The 19,678-nt window shown below is 43.9% G+C and overlaps 1 protein-coding gene across 5 annotated transcripts in view; it reads left to right on the top strand.

Moving 5' to 3' along the window:
• VIT (vitrin) overlaps window positions 1–19,678 on the top strand; it is a 53,093-nt gene that overhangs the window by 30,050 nt on the left and 3,365 nt on the right. For 2 of the 5 annotated variants that reach the window (XM_064648578.1, XM_064648579.1), the window contains exons 10-18: window positions 3,824–3,862; window positions 3,946–4,002; window positions 4,640–4,702; window positions 8,230–8,277; window positions 12,820–12,882; window positions 15,624–15,771; window positions 15,970–16,073; window positions 16,565–16,791; window positions 18,812–19,325. In XM_064648578.1, the coding sequence (XP_064504648.1) occupies window positions 3,824–3,862; window positions 3,946–4,002; window positions 4,640–4,702; window positions 8,230–8,277; window positions 12,820–12,882; window positions 15,624–15,771; window positions 15,970–16,073; window positions 16,565–16,791; window positions 18,812–19,325 (1,263 nt within the window). The remainder of the gene's footprint in view (window positions 1–3,823; window positions 3,863–3,945; window positions 4,003–4,639; window positions 4,703–8,229; window positions 8,278–12,819; window positions 12,883–15,623; window positions 15,772–15,969; window positions 16,074–16,564; window positions 16,792–18,811; window positions 19,326–19,678) is intronic. The other 3 variants (XM_064648581.1, XM_064648583.1, XM_064648582.1) reach the window with 2 other exon arrangements.

Below are 19,678 nucleotides of genomic sequence, written 5' to 3'. Positions count from 1 at the left end.
GCCACAAGGCATGCAGCGCAGTGTATTTTAAGGCAGCAATGATTCAATAACCTTTCAAGCCTCAGCAAACTCAATGACTGAATCCAAGTCTGGATTTAAACTGAAAACCAGATGCTTGGCCTGAATGTCAGAGATGCTAATCACCCACAGTTCTCAGGGAGCTTCTCTAGTCAATATCTGCGCATTTCAGCCTTGGCAAAAAGCTGGGTTTCGTAACACTTGAGACAAAGATTGTGCTGTTTGAATCATATTACATTTCCTATTACTTCCTTCTGTCATACCTCTCTAAGGGAGACTTGATTTAGTTGTTAAGTACACGATGCAGAGGGCTGCATAACCATCTAAACTTAAGGCTGAGAGCTCTGAAATGCTGACATACACTAAACCAATGCTTTTTCAAAAAACTTAGGCTGTGGTTCTAAGCTTGGCATAAATGTGATGTTATTCCTGGCATGCCACTTGTTATTGACAACAGAGCAGCGGCTGCTCAGAGCTCCGCATCTCAATCCAGGAGCCTGCTCCCATTCCAGCCCACAGCCTGCAAAGCAAGTATTTAGAGGTGTTTTCCCATACACTGTGTAATTGCTCAGCTGTGCAGTCAAGTAAAGGAGAATATTTTCAACTGTTTGCAAGTTTCTGAGCATGGAGATATGATTACTTTTGAGCGAAAAGGGAGCTGGGCCATCATTAGATTTTATGCTCCATAGCCATTTCTGAGTGCTTGCAGCTCAGCTTTGCTCTCGCGTACAAAACTGCAGTCATCTCTGCTGCCAAGTAATTCAGAGCCAAGAACGTGGCAGGGAAGGTATCTTTTGGGTAATTCAGGTCTGGAGGAAAAGCATCATTGAGTCAAATTTAGTTGTGAATGCAGAGTAAGGGTAGGGGCAGGAGGGGTTACAAGACAAATGTACAGGTAGGTATGTGTATGGCAGGATTTACAAAAGTGACAAAACAATTCAAAGGGGTTTAAATTCAATGGGAATCTGCATCATTCAGTGCCTAATGTGCCTGTAAACCTGAATGTTGCCTTCTTTTCTATTACCTATTCCCGCAGGCTGAGCACAGAAGAGGCCATTACTGGTTTTACTAGCAATTAGAAAATCTTGTTTGAGATTCCCCAGTCAGGGAGAGATGGATGTTGGGAGTAAAGTTTTGGCAATATTGAGATCAGTGGGAAGGTTGTATTTGTCTTTAATAAGACCAATCATTTAGTCAAAAAAATGAAAAAAACCCCACCAACAACCCCAAACCAAACAAATAAGCACTCCCATTTTCCAAGCCTTTCAATGGTCATATAATTATAATTTGGACCCATCTTTCTTCACTTCTTTACTGAAGTCTAAACATACATTTACTCCCAAAAGATTAAAGTGATCAGACTTAGGGACAGCTCTATTGTGAGCTGGAGTGGTGGAGACCTACTTCTGATTTCACAGGCTTCATTTCTAGGACTATGTTCAGCATGCGCGTACCTGATATCTGGCTTCCTGAATTCTCCTGACCTCTTCTTGATTCTAAAAGAGAAGAGGTGGATAAGCAAAAAAAATACAGAAAATATAAATACAGTTCTGATGCAATGACCATACACAAAGCAGTTTAGCAGGTGTCTTTGTCTGAGGAGCCCTTAGGACTCGCTGCTATTATTCAGGTCAGAGTTTCTGATGATGCCATTGATCTTAATCAGAGTTTGGCTTGACTAAACAGAATCAAATGTTCTCCTGTCCATCTTGGCTCACAGGGACTCACAGATCTACCTCTCACCGTGCACTGTTAGTTTGCCTGCAAAACACACCTCAAAAGTAAAGAGCCATGAAATAGAGCACAGTCAGAATGAACATGGCTATGTTAGCTCTGGTGTTACCACTTCCAGCCACCGGTACTGGCAGAAGTTCATAGGGGCAAACAAAAGCAGGACTTGCAGATTAGAGCATTAGAGCAAGGGCAAAACTCCTGCCTTAGTTTTGGCTGTTCTTGTTATTTCCCCTTTATCTTCTGTTTGTTAAAGAAACAGGAAAAATATCAGAGATTCTGCTCCATTGCAGAACCCCTGTTTTAAAGACTTGATGGGGCAAAACTGCTAAATGAAAAACTAGTTTAATTTTCAACCCAGTTTTTGGGATTTGCCTGGTGACTGTCCATCCCCAGTTTGTTACAGACTTCTCCTAGTCCTGTCTCAGCCTTCAGCTTGCACACTGCTTAATGAATGCACATTCACATGGCACAGCCTCACTGGCATCTCAGATTCGAACAAAGAACAAGCTTTTCAGACCATGGAAGTGCAATTCCAACCTTTCCTCCTCTACCACAACTGTGTCTGCCCCCGTCAACAAAAGCATGGCAGAAACCAGCTCACCGGTGGTAACGTGCCTTTGGGTAGTACAGCAAAAGGGAACAGCCTCAAGGCACAGCACAGTCAAAAGGAGCATAGAGAGAAATTCATGTTGCTAACATGGCTGGGTTAATTAATTAAAAAAGTGGCATAAAATACTTGGATACTGAGCCAATCTCTTTCTTACCCCCTTGTACTCTGTTTCTACTGACCTTGTAAAGAGTGTTGTGACAAATGTGAAACAAGGTAAGCTCTGAGGCTCAGAGTTAATTTTCTACCACAACTTTGGCACATACTGATCTCCTGTGGAAAGCATGCCCTGCACAATCCCATACAACACTGACTACTGCACACACAGACTTTTCCAAGCCACAGTCTGACCAGGCCTGGTCTTGCTGTGGTCCATCTGAAGCCTTACAAGCTTACAGAGTTTAAAAGCCTTGCCAGTTTTGGCAGATGAGCCTGTTATTTCCTTAAACAAGATCTCTTTGGCATCTGGAGTTTACACGGTCTCTCAGGACAGCTCCTAGAAATCCCATCAAAGGGCTTCTAGTGGCCTGGAAGGTTCAAGTTTAGGTCAAAGACAAGCTATTTGCTGTCACCTAATTTTGCAATATCAAGTTCCCAAGGAGCAGCAATTCCTGTTTTCTGAGACAACCCTTCAAAATGGTCTCATTGATGACATCTTATTGACAAAATAATCTCGTGGGCCCCTGTCCAGTGTTCATAGGAGTCAGTTAGAACATTCCCACTGATTTCATCCAGCTTTGGAATTAATCTTTCTGGGAAAACTAATGAATAAAGGCTTGTTAAAGGATAAGTTTGTTAACAAGCTTCTTAAGAATAATTAATGAAATGAAAGGCATGATTAAAGACATGGTTTTCATCTGCAAATGCTTTGAGCCTTTAGTATTTTTGAACAATGTGAATTTAATAACCCAACCCAATCACCTTAAAAAAAGCCTTCTGTGTAAAGACATTTCAGACACACAAATTCTCACATATTATGTTTCATTGTCTCATTATTTACCGTCTGCCTGCTTGCTCTCTGCAGAAAGGGTAGTAAATGATCTGGGGGGGGGGTTGGGTTTGGGTTTAAAACCTTCCTCACACAACCAGTACAATTGGATGGTTCTGAAATAGAAATACATACAGATAACAAGTTCGGATGAGAAAGAAAGTTATAAGGGAAAACAAAACACAGAAGTAACTTCAAATCTTTTAAATGCAGACCAGAGACCCGTATAAGTAATAATCACAAGTGAAGGGAACCTTAATTAGGCTAATCTGTATGACAAACAGAGCAAAGCAATCTTTTATTTAAGCAGGCTCAAATGATACAGTTAACATCTGAGAAAGTCTATTGATGAAAACTTCATATATGAAGCATTAACTCTGACAGCTAGAAAATGAGACTATGTGAAAAAGCCAGGTAGCAGTATCCTGAACCAAACATAGCATAAACCACAATTTTCCATTTTGCTGTCTACTTAGGACAGGTTCAGGCTGCACAAGGAAGAGGACAGAATACAGGTATGTCAGAGATTTGTATTGCTAGAATACTAGAAAATGTTGTGTTTAAGTTCCATGTGCTAACCAATACAATATTTTCAAAGCATTCAGGGGCACTTCCACCTCTACAAGTAACAGGAATATTGTACGACACAATACAGGTAAAGGCATTACAATCTTCCTCTATTATTCTCCCTGTAGATACTTCCACAACTCACATCTACTGAGTCAAGCAGTAGTGCACTGTTTTTCCCTCCTAACCATATTAATAGCAGGATGTAGTGACAGCCTATATTACACTGGTCATTGCGTGACACTAGTGTAACCTGTAGGGAAAAAAGTAAACTGAATTAATAAAACTTAAAATTGTTCTCAACATAGTATTCTAAAACTATTTATAGAGGTCTTTTATAATATTTGCTGTTGCAAAATGAGGGAGGAACTTCGTGTCTGTGTAAGTTTGTGGGATGAAGGCCTGACCCTGAGAGGAGACTTGTTTTCAGGTCCTAAACATGATCAGCATCCCAGGACCCACTACCACTTGTTGCAGTGCACCAGTTAATACCTGCACTGTGCAGCACCTACTAACATTGAAATTTTACTGCTTTTGCCAACCTCCTTCAGCTTTTAAGTTCTTTTTTTTTTTTTTTTTTTTAGATTCATAGTTTCCATCTTCCTTTTCATTTGGTTTGAAAATGTGTAGAAAGGCAATTTGGTATCACTGCATCCCTTGTGATCATGCTTCTCTCTCCTTGCCCACTGGCATCTAACTTCTCACCTCTTTGTTGGATCACCCAGGTATTCAGCGCCAAGAGCCTGTTGCCACCTTCCAGAGGGCTGCCGGCTCTCCAGCCCACCTAGGTGAGCAAAACTGCTAGCAGCAGATTTTCCACTCTCTTTCATAGTTTTAGCAACCCCAAATTAGCCCTTGTACTGCAGATTGTTTTCCTGTATCCTGGAGGAGGACCAGGGCAAGACTCATGCACTGAATGCCAACTAGCAGCTTCCTGAATGCAAAAGGCAAAGGAAAGCTCGGTGAGCTGTTCTTCCAGGCTGTGGGAATCAACATCTACAAAGTGTTTGCAATTTTCCCTATTTGTTAGTCAAAACAAGAAACAAAAGAAACAAAGAAGAAACAAAAAAACCAGCTCTGTGCAGCCTATCAGGTCTTCAATAGAGCTAAATCTTCTGTTTATGTGGTTTCCAAGAACTGTTCTTGTCCTAGTCAGCTGCAAGGGCATTCATCTGCCTGTAACTCAGAGCAAAACATCACTTTTTGAGACAGTTTTTCAGCAGGCTCCAAAACCAAAGAAATTTGGGGGATCTCAGGAATGTGTACACTAATTGTGAAGGTAGAGGTTCCTTTTAATACTGAATGTAGAAACATTACCTGTACTGTTCTTCTTCCCTGGCCACACAACTGATCCTTCACCAGCAAGCAGCCCTGTCAGCAAGTGGCCAAGGCAAGTGCTGTACCATGGCAGAACTGACCTCTAGCATGGGCAACCAGACCCACTGAGGAGGGAGAGGTTGCAGCACTTTAAGGTGTCCCTGGGGCCCTGAGGGCTTTAGTGAGATCTGGGAAGCACAGGAGGAGTATTGCAACATTAAAGAGCCAAGTGGTCATTCACACTGAGGGTAGGGGATGCTGCTATGCAGTAGGGCTTTCTGGGTAATACCAGCCAAGTAAGCTTACCCAGCAATCTCCTCATCAAAATGACAATTAGAAGTTGACTTAGTTGCAGCATATTTAAAATGGATACACTTCTCGTCCTAAGATTTACTCTGTTCCCTCACTTTTCTACTCCTTGTTTCATTCCCCTTCTCTTCCTTCTGGTTTCTACCTGTGTTTGTCTTTATCATATTTTTGGCCATACAGATGTCACAGATACTTCTTTTTTTTCTAATCTCACATTTTTTGTGCTCCTTCAATTCTGTTTGCCTTTGTCAAAATTCAGTACCCACCTTTAGAGGGAAGAGAGGGGGTCACTATTTTCCTGGGCTGAATAGCAGAGTAAATATGTTGCCTGTAAACACGTCGGTCATGGCAATGCACTAATTATGTGATACCATATAAAGGGTAGGGATAGTCTGAGGCAGCAGACCTGCCTTTCTGGCAGGGTCAAAATGGAAAAAGCCCTAACATCTGGACCAAAGGATGTGCTGGCTAATTCTCAGGCTAACCAAATCTTTGTCAAAAAAAACAGGAGAATAGTGCTGAGCCTTATTTAAATCAAAGTCAGTGTTTGACCTCACCTAATCACTTGAGGCACCTTACAGTCCCCCCAAAGTGAGTACAAAGCACAAATTTCCCACCATCAATTATTCTGTTTTCTTCATCAGAGAATAAGCAAGAAAAGCCCCACAAACACATACTTGCCATATTCCCAGTGAGTCCTGATCCTTTTTTCAGCCCAGGCTTTGGCAGCTCAGATGTGCTGCTCTCAAGCAGCAAATTTTTCTAACAATCAAAAGGAAATTCCTGAACAAGTCCTTCTTTCTTGGAAAGGTGAGTTGTTCTTCTTGATCCTGCTGAGTATGTGCACACTGCTCTGCAAACAGCAGTGATCAGCTCTGGGGGTTTGGCCATGCTGTCGAGAAGCTTCCTCTCATCAGCTCAGGTTAGCAAAAGGGTGTGCTGGGAAATCACCTTCCCTGACACAGCAGTTGGCTGTGCAGCTTCTCAGTGCATTCTTCAGAAGGTCTCAACTCTTCCAAGCTCTTGACAACACACATTAACTCTCTTGAAATCCCATACTCACTTAGCCCAAAATTGCCTTTTTCAAGGCAATTATACTGAAGAGTTGTGGTGATGGTGTCTTTTTCTTTTTTTTAAAGACCAGTCTTGGAGTATTTTAAAAATCAGTCCTTTGCTTTAATGGGCATCTTCAAGTGGGGAACAAAAAAGCCTTAGTTAAAAGAATAATCATTTTACTTTCAGATATGCATTTCATTGACAGCTTTCTTTGTTATGTGCCTAGGACTACATGCAAGAAATAGCACTTTTCCCTGGATTAACAGGTCACCCAGAAAGCTGCATTTTCTCTAAATTTGCAGCCAACCACTACAAATCCTTGGCACTTATCTTGTGTTTTTCTTCATTAAGAAAGTAAACCACCACAGAAAGTTCTCAATGGGTGAATTGAGAAGACTAGTCGAAGAAGCATAGACAGCTCTTATCGACAGGGATTTGGACAGACTAGAGCATCTGCCTGAGTTGAAGCAGTTCTTAAGAGTGAATCTAGAAAAACTTCAGCATTGCACCTACTGACAAAAACCAGTCTTTTTTCTTTTCCAGCATCTGCCTGTCTTTCTGAAAAGCATCTGTCTGTCTTTTTTTAGTTTAAACAGTCAGAGATGTTAAAGGAGCCTTTGTTCTGAGGATACTATCTGTCAATGAGGTGACAGCAGAAAGAAACCTGTGACACATGGGATGCGCACATTCTATTGCTCTGATCTTTCAACTCACATCCCTACGTACAAAGAAGAGAAAAGATGGGCAGACCTATATGCAGCTCCACAATGAAAGATGACAGGGTTCCTCCTACCCTAAGCGAGACCACACATCTTATTCATTCCTCTGTCTCATGCAACAAGTCTCCCTCCCAAAGAGAAGCTGATAGCTCCTCACTGGAAAGGCAACCTAAGGGCAAGATCAGTGCTTTCACTAGGCTTGAGGACACTGGCAAGCCCATGCATTACTGTTTCCAAACCTACATTGTAGTTCACCCACTGGCTCTAGTCAAAAGTGCTCCAGCTCTGTGCAGCTTATCGGGTGTTCGATAGAGTTAATCTTCTGTTCCTGTGATTCTCAGGAACTGTTCTTGTCCTAGTCAGCTGCAAGGGAATTCATCTGGTGATTACCCATCACTTTTTGAGATGCAGCAGGCTTCAAAAACAAAGATATTTGGGGGTTTATTTATAAAAGCAGCAATTTTGATGAAGTTATCCATGCCTGACAAGTGGCTAGCAATATTTAGGCAACTTCTTTGTGTTTGGATGAGCTGTGGGGATACAGAAATCTGTAGGTGAGAGGTACTTGCAGATTTTCAGTGCAAAACAACCTAAACCAAGCAAAAGTATATTGAAGTCAGTATATGTGCCTCAGTATCAATGTAATTTAGAGGAACAAGACCAAAACAGATCTAAAGAGGTGTATTTAAAACCCTAAAAAAAGATCAGAGCTCTGGAGGCAGTGATACAAGACTCCTAAATATGGCTTGAAATGTGTGCATAAAGGTTTCCAGGTTTACTGATTTCCTCAGTTCCTAAGTTGTTAATGTAAGTCATTGTATGAACTGACATTTCTAAATTAAGTCAGAACTCTGTAACCTCTAGTAATTCCATTATTTTCAGTCATAGTTTTTCTTCTCTTTCATGTGTAACAGCAATGGAAACAGACTCATGGAAACATGGATTGAGCCTTTTTGACACAGGTAAATATTTTAAACATCCAGTAACTAGTCAGGGAATAAGTGGTTTCCATCACACATGGGAAAAGCTAAATCTATTTACTCATCAAGCCCGTGACACTAGCAATAACCATGTCATTTTATGAAGCAATTACAGCATGTAAAATTACAAAGAAGGTATGTCATTTACATCTTAGTACATTATTCTGTGCTTGCATCAGTCTCGAGTTCCTGCCTAAAGCAGGAGCACAACAGATGAGTTCTGGAAAGAGTTGGCAGCTACACTACAGGAAAAGAGTTCTAGCTACTGAAATCCATTTGTAAATGACAAAGTATTTTGGGAATGTCACAGCTGGGATCACAGTTTAGAGTTGCAATCAGATTATTCTGATGTCAATGTACTTAGGGAAGACATTCAGATAAGAAAAGGAGGATTTAAGTCAAATGTAAAGAATAATGAGCATCATTGACATTTTCTGACATTTTATCCTTAAAAACTGGCAATCTGGAGGTGATAATATTTTAATAAATACTGGTGAGGGGAAAAAAGCCCTACATTTGTAGCAGGCTCTAGTAGCCACAAGACCAAGACTTGTGCAACTCTTGATCAAGAGCATTATGAACTGCAGGTTCTATATGTTCAACATTTAAGGGCTCCCTTTGCTCAGAAACACTAAAAACAGACTACACAAGATACAGGCCAATTCATGACATGGAACTCTCTCTTACAAGGGGCTTGACCATTCAATATAAGACATCTTTTCCATCACAGTTTTCTTGCTATAGAGGGCTGTGCTGGTGGCCCTTGTAAAGGCCATTCCTTTGAACACTCTCCTTACTTCAAAGCTGAGGCATGACTAATACTTGCACTGGCTATGATGAACAGCATAACCCATGTGCATTACCTCGTGAATCCAGAGTCAGCAGTGATAGCTGTTGAGGCAAAATTTGCATCATCCCAAACACAAACAGATTGCACTTCTCCAGCTGCCTGAGCTAAAGACAGGAAGCATTTCTATTCTCTGTAGCTTAAGCCATTAGCGTGCTTATTTGGGAAAAGCTACAGCTCTAGGGCTGGAGTGCAGAGCAACATTTTGAGGCAGAAAATGACAGATTGCATTAAATGCAATGAAAGGTTGGGCATGGGGGAAGGGATGTTGTATTCATAGTTTCTCAGCAACTGAAGTGCCAGTGTAGAGTAGTGTGATAAAGTTTGATGAATTCAGATTGTCACTTCAAAGGAACTGTTTCTGGCGTGGATGTAGACACTGCTGTCTCACTCAAGTGAATGGGAAGTTTAATCAGTGTGGACAGCTGTGACAATCAGTGAAGGGAACTTTAATTAGCATGGCATAGACTGCCCATGCAGCAAGTTGAAATTCCCATGGAAATACCAACGTTAAATTGGACTGGTAGAGCAGGGAGGCCCATAGAGACTGACCACCTCCCCAATTAGTTGGGGAAGAGCATTTGGTGGGTGACCTTATTGTTCCACTAAGCACAAATCAGCCAGCTGACCCACAACCTTCAAGAACTGATAACTGTACTGGCAAATAAAAACAAAAAATGCTGCACTGCCTACACTTGAGTTTTCTATACCAACAAAGCTAATGCCAGGTGTATGCCTGGGAAAGGAATATAGGTTTTATTGGATGCAGATAAATGCATGAGGCAGATAATCTGAAGCTATGATTTAGCTTCCGTATACAATTTAGCTGCTAAAGTGGATGGCATATGTTAATATCTAATTTCACCACAGTGTTAAATCCTCCTACTTTCTGTTCTGCAAATAAGGCAAGGTTGGGGAGGAACTGCACATATGGGGTACCAAGCTGGCACATGTGAGGAATGCAGTGTGCAGGCTGCAGGATGAAGTGTGGCTTTAGTCTGTTACTGAAGAACTATTACATGCCTGTGTAATGAAAGACTGTATTGGAACATACACAGTCAGGAAGGCAAGCTGATGACTCTTTCAGGTTTTAAAGAAAAAAAACAATAATAATTTTCATCCATGTGGTTGACAAAGATAGGATGAGTATGGATCCAAGTCACGTTGCCCTTAACTTCCACATCAGATAAACCCACGATAAGCCTGCACAAAATTTGCCTTGTGCCCTTCCTCCAAAGGCAGATTTGGTCCCTGCCAGCAAGATTTTGAGGCCTGAGAGAGATCAGAAGTGTTTTCTGCCACAACTGTCACTGGATAGAACTGTTTGGTGTCACCCCTGTTCCACATGATTTTTTCTCAGTCAGGAACAAGCACCCAGCCTCAGGTAGTGCTGCCCCAGCACCACCACTCTTCCTCTCCCTGATGATGTTTCCCGCATCCAAATGGGCCTCCCATGGGCAAACACATACTACATGGGAGGCACACTCTCCCCTGTTCCTGGCCTGGGAGCTCATCCCAGGTGTGCAAGAAAAGAGGCTTTCCAGTCCACTTTTGAATGGGTCTAGCCTGCTCTGGCACAAGAGGGTCAGCTCCACTAACTGTGGGGTCAAGGCATTTCTGTCACAAGAGCCAGTGTCAGGATGGGTGGAGAGCTCCTATTCCCTGTTCAGTAACTATCCTTTCCAATGCTTGGGCAGGAGTACAGGGAGGCTGCATGTGGGGCTGCAGGCACCACAGGGCACCACGTACAAAGCACCAAAAAGCAACACCAGCCCTCAGACAGTCCTAACCCGACCAGACATAGCCAGGGATATTCTCAAACAAAACACACAAGGCAACCTCTAGCGCTTGCCATAAACAAAGTAGGGCTACTCTTTGTACCTTTCATCTATTTCATTCACAGGTTACCACAAGGGCTCCTGTACAAGGCCAAGCCCAGGGTTCCAGCTAGCTTTGTGGTTCTAGTGACAGGGCAACAGCAGATGCCTAGGGACAAGCAAAGGAGAGGGAAATCACACAGTGCTGCTGTTAACGGGTCGGTATAGTCTCTGCAGCAGAAACTTTCTTCACTGTCAGCTGAATTTAAAACCGAGAAGCCAAAGCAATCTGTCCCATATGGATGCTGCAGTGTGCTGTAGCCTCTTGGTGGGGGAGCAGGCAGCAGGCCAGCTCTACACTAGGTCCTGCATACTCAGACTTACCACATATGTGGCCCCTGACACAGAACTATGCACAACTTTCAGCATGCAGGTAGAAGGACGCAAAGAGGTTATATTTGACAATTATGAGGGGTGGATTATTAGACTTAACTGAAATAGAGGGAGGTGGAGCTTGTGTTTCCCCCCATTTTCTTGGCAGTTTTCTTGCAGTTTTCTGCATTAATATGGCTTGGTCATTATCACCTTCAGCAACCAGCTTAGGTTGTTACACCTCCCGTCATATTCAGTTGGTGACCTTCCCTGATGCCCCTTGATATACACTGCTCTCATGCTCAGCTTGCTTATGGCTGGCTGCTGTGTAGAGACAAACTCTGTGGCACCTAGTAATTTCTCATCTTTTTTCTATACTAAGCTCACATTTTCTAAAGTTACCTTTTTACTGTGTCTCCAAAGTCCATAATACTCTCCTTATTTGGTGATGAAACTTTAAGGAAGTCTTCCTCCTCCTTTTCTTATAAAAATTAATGTGCTGTTTACAAAAATAATAAGCTGTTCTGGTGTTCTTTAGAGCAAATCTTTTCTTGGTGAGCGTTCAGTTTGTGGCTTGCCTGATCATTGATGTCTCTTCTGAGGATTAGCCCAGCTAAATCCCCTTAATCTTTTCATGCAGTAGTGAAAAGGAACAGCTCTTTGCCCTTGCTTGGAAGGGAGATACTGCACTGTAGGAGACACTTGCCAGGCGTTCAAGTCATGAGTGAAGTTCAGTATTTTCAGACCTTCTGATGCCAGCCTAATAGTGCCCTATGAGTCAGTGCATCTCACAAGGACATAAATACATGTTCCCAAGGCTGCTACCACCCAAATACCTCACCTTAGTCCTGAGCTAAAATCCACTAGCGGCCCATGAGACTTTTCCATGACTTAACTGTATCTCTCTGACACCATTTACCCTCTCTCTTTCGTGCTTTGTAAAATAACCCAGTCCTCCAGGGGCACCCAAGGAGCTGTGGCTTGCATTGCTTCCCCAGCTATAACACAGTGGGGTGAGTCACTCACTACCTGTGCCTTAGTCTCTGGACAGAAAAGCAACATGCTAAATCTGTTGCTCATCTGCTTCAGGCGTTGTGCAGCTCACTGTAAAGCATGGTGAGCCACCGGGGTGGCAGTGCCAGTTCTTGGGGGCAAACTGCTGGGAAGTCACCATCCCACACCATGGCCGTCAGCCTCTGCTCCTGAGGAGCCCTCTACTTGCATATGCTGCTCCCAAGCCCTGGCAGTTAGGGGACTGACTCCCAAAGGGGATTCGAAGTTGGTGTTTGGAGAGAAATGTCTGCTCTTGTTTTACCCTGGGAGTGATGTAGGTGGAAAAAGGCAAGCTCCAAGGAGCTTAACCCTCATTCCCTCCCACATCAATCCTCGGGCCAGGGTGTCTCTGCAGTCACTCTGTTGCCTGCTTCCTTACAGAGCAAGGGCAGCCACTAAGCACACACCAATGGAGCCTTTCGTTTCTCTTTCTAGGCTTCAGCTCAAAGGAAGAATTGAACCCGAAGCCACTGGAGTCCATCTCCCAGGGCAACCAGAGTACGTACTCCAGAATTAATCTCATAATTAAGCCATACCATATTATTAATTACATATTGCTAGAATGCATTCAAATTAGATAGCAAAAGGTAAGTTTTCAAGAAAGCCTATGAAAATCCCAGAACACATTTTTCTCTTGCAGAGAAAGAGCAAGCACTCTTTGCCGACCCCTCTTATACAAGTAATCGGTTTTTGCTTCTACAAGAAAGGAAATAACAGCCAAAATTTAGCTCACCTGGGCAGGGAGATGGTGGCTGCTCACTGCTGCCTCTTCCCAGGCAGTATCAGCTCCATGCTCCTGGGGTGCAGAGCTTCTTCCCTCAGGGACTTTGATGGTGGAAGATGGCAATCCAGTGTGTTGCAGTCAGGGTTAGACAAGCAAGCCCTGCTGACCAGAGCAGACTCCCACGGCTATGCTGTGTGCGGGTACCCTTCCCACAGCAGTGGGTGGGAGGAAAGAAAATCACCTAAGAAAGGGACCTGGCACCTGCCACAGCAAGGAGAGAGTGGGTGCAGAAGGAGCATCAAGGATCCCTCAAGTCCAGTGAGGAAAATGTAGCCTCCCCTACTCTAAAAAGGAAATCTTCTATGCCCTTTATAATTAAAGGCAGATTTGCCCATTAACTTGTCCTTAGATAAGGACCAGAGTTGAAGAAGAAAGAGAAAGCAAGCTCTGAGTGGAGAGATGGGGTTGTCTGCCGCCTCCTCATGAGAAGCCACCTCGGAGAGGGGGCTTCACCCTCCCAGCGGTGCCTGGGTCCTCTTTTGCCCACCCGCTGGCAGCTGAACGCTGACTGGACTCTTTACATTAACTACTGAACCAAATGTCTATATATTCCCAGGCACTCCTTAAAAGTACTTAAAAAGTACTCTTAAGAGTACTTAAAAGTATTCTTTTTCCCTACCAAAGATGTCAAAAACACCTGAAATTGATACAGAAATAAGGCAAAGAAGAAGAAAAGGGGAAGGCTCTGCCCTACAGACCCCATAGCACTGCAGGAAAGCAGAGCTCAGTGCAGCAGAGACACAGGCAAGGACATCTGTGTTTATAGCAGTTGAACTGAGATAAGACACACCAGAAGCAAAATTCTCATCCTGCTGATACCTCTAGGATCATAAAAGCTGTAATTCAGATCTTGCCTCCCTGCAAATCAGAATGTGCTCACCTCCCTATGAAGTACCTTTAGCCTGTGCTCTTGCAGTGTCCCAGCACCAAAATACCCTTGCTGTCCAAACCCTCCCCAGAAATTAAGTCTGTATATAAGTGTATGTAAATCTTTGCATACCAGACCCTGGTGGCTAACAAACTGCCTACTTTCCACATCTAAACCTCCGGTGTAGCTCCCTTTGAAGGACAAGAAATTCAGGAAAACTTGGCCATTAATTGAGACATTTGTTGTGGGTTCCCGACCTTGCCTCACGATCTGCTGTGAATGGACACAGTTCTCAGTCACGGTCCTGTAATTCAGCATTATTAGAATTAGAAAAAAGAGACAGCTACGGGAGAAAAAAATTGAAGGTAATGAGATGGGAGGAAGTTGCATAAGCCAGTAAGAACAATTGGCGCTTTGTAGCCTTCGGGCTACCAAATGATTAAAACACACTAGTTTGGACAGTCTGATTGGTAGGAGGCATCATCACAGGGAAATCAAGAGATAGGGATGACCCAGATGCCGGAAGGGGAAAATGTTAATTAGCGCTCTAGTTAAGCCAAATTTTTATCCCACTCCTGGTCGCACACCAATGATGAACATTTCTCCACTAACTTTCAGAGACATGAAAGCAGGCTGGCAGTGACGAAGACAGCATTTGTAGAAGCACAAAGATGAGGTTCATCTGTGTAATTAAAGGGAAGAGCTTGTTTGGGTGCAGGCATACCTTTTCTAGAACATTGTTTTCAGCCCAGAGAGGCAACACATCACAGCACACTGCTGCTGCTGCTGCACACACAGGTCCACAACAATATGTCAAAACCAGCTTCCACTCAGTTTGAGTACACCAGGCAAAGTCATCATCCCTGATGTGAGCTCCAGTCCAGAATGAAAGTAAGGAACTATTTTCATTCATAAGTGCAGAGTTGTCAGGACTATTGTCAGTAATCTTGGATTGCAATCTGCTTGAAAAGACCCCATGGCTTCCTTCCACTGAGGCACATCCCAGTCATCACACATTTTGGGAACCTCCCTGCCTTCTGAGCAGCATTAACACCATATGTGAAGAACTGTTCCTGTTATGTCTGTTATATCAATTAAGTCCACAGAAATATAACCAAGGAAATTCCTGCAGCTTGTGCTCTGCAGGTGGTCAGACCACAAAATCCAAGGACCATTCCTGGCTTTACAAACTCCCACCACCCCTGGGCTGCAAATAAAGCATGCTGAGCCCCAGCTGTGGCTCTGAGGGCACAGGATACAAGTCAGCTTGCTCTTGCATGGCTGACCTCCCTAGCTGTCAAATCCAGTGCTCCCAGACTGACCCCTGGGAAAAGATTCTTGCCCTTTTGTCACACAGCCAAGCTCAGAGGCTGTTTAGGACAAAATTATGCCAAGAATTGTGTTTACCAGTGAGTAGGACAGACTTGAGCCCCCAGCTGTGATTTGTCCTCGTCAAAGGCTTTTCATAGAGTTTACACAGCAGGACAAATCACTGGATGCAGACATTTTAGGCCTTTGCTACTCACAAGAAGCACAGCTCTCAGAAAGGACTAAAAATATCTTCTGTGTTTCTTTATCTCTCCTCAGACTGCAAGGTTGATTTGTCCTTCTTAATGGATGGAAGCTGGAGCATTGGCAAACGCCGCTTTCAGCTTCAGAAGCGGTTCCTTGGTAATGTGGCTCAAGCCCTTGGCATTGGCAGTGCTGGTCCTCTGATGGGCATCATTCAGTATGGGTAAGAATTTCTAGTGCAGCTACTCCCATTGCCACAGGGCATGACTGCACACTCTGGCAGCTGTAGCTCTATAGCTGATGTGTGCTAAAGGTCTCACTCCAGCTCATACTCAGGAACCAGGTAGCACAGATCAGTCCTACAGCTTTTGTGTTGTATGTGAAGCAAAACACTGATACTTGCTCTCATTTCTTCTTTTAGTGATGACCCTTCCACAGAATTTAACTTAAAAACTTATGCCAACTCCAAGGACCTAAGAAACGCCATTGAGAAAATTCAACAGAAAGGGGGACTTTCCAATGTTGGTAGGTGATGGGGCTGCTTACACATCCTCAGCTCAGGAAGGACTTCAGAGCCTGGGCTATAGCGAGCCCATACCTCCTCTTGGGGTACAGAGGCTGTGACCAAACAGTGTTCAGTGCTAGGACAGTGCTGGTGAGAGGGCACTGCTCCCACCATGACCTGCATGTGTTGGTCCAGGGCACTGCAAATCCATTGCAAGTGGAGAGGATAGACCTATCTCCTTGTGGGCAGTTCCCATTGTACTTTGGGAATCCTTGCTAAATCAGGTCATCATCCCAAGCTTCTCTGGGAGGGGGTTCAGCGCAGGAGGGCTCAGGAAGCACTGGCACTGAAAGCAACGACCTCCCTTCCTCTCATGCAGCCATGGAAACTGCTTTCCCCAGCTGTCTGCAGCCTCCAGTGCTTGAGTCAGCCCTCTGCTTACCATTTCATGGGATATTATCAGGCAGAGTGCTTCCAGATCTGTAACTCCCCAACTCCTCTTTTATTCCAGGGAAGGCACTTTCATTTGTTAACAAAAACTTCTTTTTGGATGCTAATGGAAACCGAGGTGGAGCACCCAATGTGGTTGTAGTGGTGGTGGACGGGTGGCCGACGGACCAAGTGGAAGAGGCCTCCAGGCTGGCCAGAGAATCAGGGATCAACATTTTCTTTGTCACTGTTGAAGCAGCTGCTCAAAATGAAAAGCAGAATGTTATTGAACCGAACTTTGTGGACAAGGTATTTAGTAGGCTGGATCTGGCCAGGAGCTTGGGTCTGACTATGTTTTCCAACCTACTTAATTCAGGGCATTTCCATTTCCTTCTTACCCTTATGGTTATTTCTTGTCCTGCTTGTATGTACTGTCCTGAGGTCTCCTGTACAAAAAGCCAGGCAGTAATGCTGAAGTCAGAAAGGGGATGAAGTTCAGTAAAGTTCTGGTTTGAGGTACATCATGGGGCTTTTGACCGACTAAACATTGGCACACAGCTGCAGTCATAGAGGCGAGAGGTTTTCCAAATATACAGTAGCATGACAAAGCAAAATTGCAGCCTGAGCTTTCCATGAGTCTCCTGTTGTGCATTTCCCCCTCAGCAAAGGGTGAGAAGCCCTGTCAGCCTAATGCCAATGTTGCATTTACAAACAGGTCCCATACAAGTCAATGTTGGGACAGTCGCAACATAGGCACATCTTAGTTTTTCATCTATACTGGGTAACTCAAGCATTTTGTTTCCACTGTTGATGGAGATGATTTTTCAGTTATTTGTTTCTGCTGCTTCATGGTAGCTCTTAGAAAAAGAGTAAGCCCCTGCCATGTGCAGCCAAAAACGAGAATGCAAGCCTTGATCGATTTGTATTTGGCACCAACAGTAGCTGCCTGCTCAACAGTGCTTCAGGGCAAGCTGGCACCCAGTTACAGCAGGAGATATCTACCAAGTGCCAGAACAGGCTGGACTCAGGAAGCAGAGTTTAGTTATCCGGTGTTTTCAAAAAACAGATTCCAATCTGAGCTGGGTTGCTCTGCCATGAATCATTCCCATGAGTTTCAGAGCTGCTCCAGAGAGCTGCATTGTCTCTGGTCAGCATTTAATTTGATTGTAGTCTCATTTGCATTTAATATTTTTAAGAGAGCAAAACTACAGTGAGTGTCTGCAAACCCGCCAGGGACACAGCAGAAGTGGGAGTAGAATGGACTCAGAATAGGAAGGTAAAGAGGGAATGGTGACTTGATACTGCTGCATCGTAACACTAAAATAGAAGCAAGACAGGAAGAAGAGCAAATGAGGGCAGCACACTGTGAGGAGCCCAGACTGGAGGGAACTATAACTTCCTTGGAGCTGTTAGGCTTTATGCAAGTGCCTTGGCCTTTTAATATAGTCAGATACACACACCATCACTAAGTTGATAGATAAAGCCTGGCTTAACAAAATATTTTTATCCAGAGACCTGAGGCATTAACATTTATAAGGCATTAAAGCCAAGGACAATTTGATCCAGCCTGTTCACACCACTTCTTTCCCCGTCCCCCCACTTGACTCTTCCCACTTCCTCTTCTGTGCCTCCCCTACTTCCTACCCACACTCACCTGACTCCCACTACAGAAGCCTCCCACAGATCTGGCCTCTATGAGTGTTTACTTATAAAAGTTAATGATTTTTTTGTTTATTTTTTTACTATTTGGCAGAGTCAATACAATGGGGAATCTTGATAGACTATTTGCATTTTTCACCAAAATTGCCTGCGTTTTTCTGCTTAGAAGGGTATGAGCCCAGGATAACCCAAATTAAGTGCCAGGTTTCACTTCAAGATAGTAGGGTTTGTCAGCAGGCAAAATTTTCCTTGTTGCCCTGAAAAATGGGAGCTGAAGTTGCTTCCCAGTGAACACACAGGCTCCTATAATGTCATTGGAGACACGCTAACAGAAGCTCTGTGATTTGGATGCTTTTCCTGTGAACAATGTAACTCATGTAAAAAAGCTGGACAGATGCCAAACTTGCTTATTACATTTCTTTCACTACTATAACACCAGCTCCATCCCACAGCTTTTAAAAAAAGGCAGGAAAAACTTTCACATTACACAAGTATCTGTGATGTTACATTGACATCATTGCGCAGGGAAGCAGATGGTGACTGGAGGAGTGGCCATTTCAGACTCTAGCATTGCTCTTTCCAGGAGCCTATATTTACAATTTAGCTACATACCCCAGCAGAAACAGGCAGACTGAATTTCCACTGCGTTCATCCTTGTGTTGCCTTGCAGGCGGTGTGCAGGACAAATGGTTTCTATTCCATCAACGTGCCCAGCTGGTTCAGCCTACACAAGGTGGTCCAGCCCCTGGTGAAGCGGGTCTGTGACACCGACCGGCTGGTTTGCAGCAAGACGTGCCTCAATTCGGCCGACATCGGTTTCGTCATCGATGGCTCCAGCAGCGTCGGCACCAGCAACTTCCGCACAGTCCTCCAGTTTGTAGCCAACATCAGCAAGGAGTTTGAGATTTCAGACACGGACACCCGTGTCGGGGCCGTTCAGTACACCTATGAGCAAAGGCTGGAGTTCAGCTTTGACAAGTACAGCACAAAGGAGGATGTGCTGAGTGCCATTAAGAGGATCAGTTACTGGAGTGGTGGGACCAGCACGGGAGCAGCCATCAGCTACGCCTCAGAGCAGCTGTTCAGCAAATCCAAACCCAACAAAAGAAAGATCATGATTCTCATTACAGATGGCAGGTCTTACGATGACGTCAGCGTGCCGGCCATGGAAGCTCATCGAAATGGTAAAGCTCCTCTGTCACTACCTGCTCTCCCCATGTTTCTCAGCATTTTTCCAGATAAATGCAGTTTGTTATGATATGACAGCACCAGAAGAAACTTTATGAAAGAAGAGTAGTACTTCACCCTGGGGTCTCTTTAAGCTCTAACAAGATCAGTAACTGTTTGATATCTGAATAAGGAACTTCAGGGGGAAAAAATAATCCCATAAATCATTGCAAATGCAGCTATGTCTAGGAGATCTCAAGGGATTTCTACTGTCTTAGTAACATACGACTCCTTTGGCTTTCCAGTCAGGATAGTCATATCTTCCAAAACATTTGCACTGGAATAAGACCTTGTTGTTCAGGAGCCTGTT

Source organism: Pseudopipra pipra, chromosome 3, assembly GCF_036250125.1.
Source record: "Pseudopipra pipra isolate bDixPip1 chromosome 3, bDixPip1.hap1, whole genome shotgun sequence".
In the NCBI taxonomy this organism is placed as follows: domain Eukaryota; kingdom Metazoa; phylum Chordata; class Aves; order Passeriformes; family Pipridae; genus Pseudopipra; species Pseudopipra pipra.
Note: the sequence above shows the minus strand (reverse complement) of the source record. Positions and strands in the feature narration are given on the sequence as shown.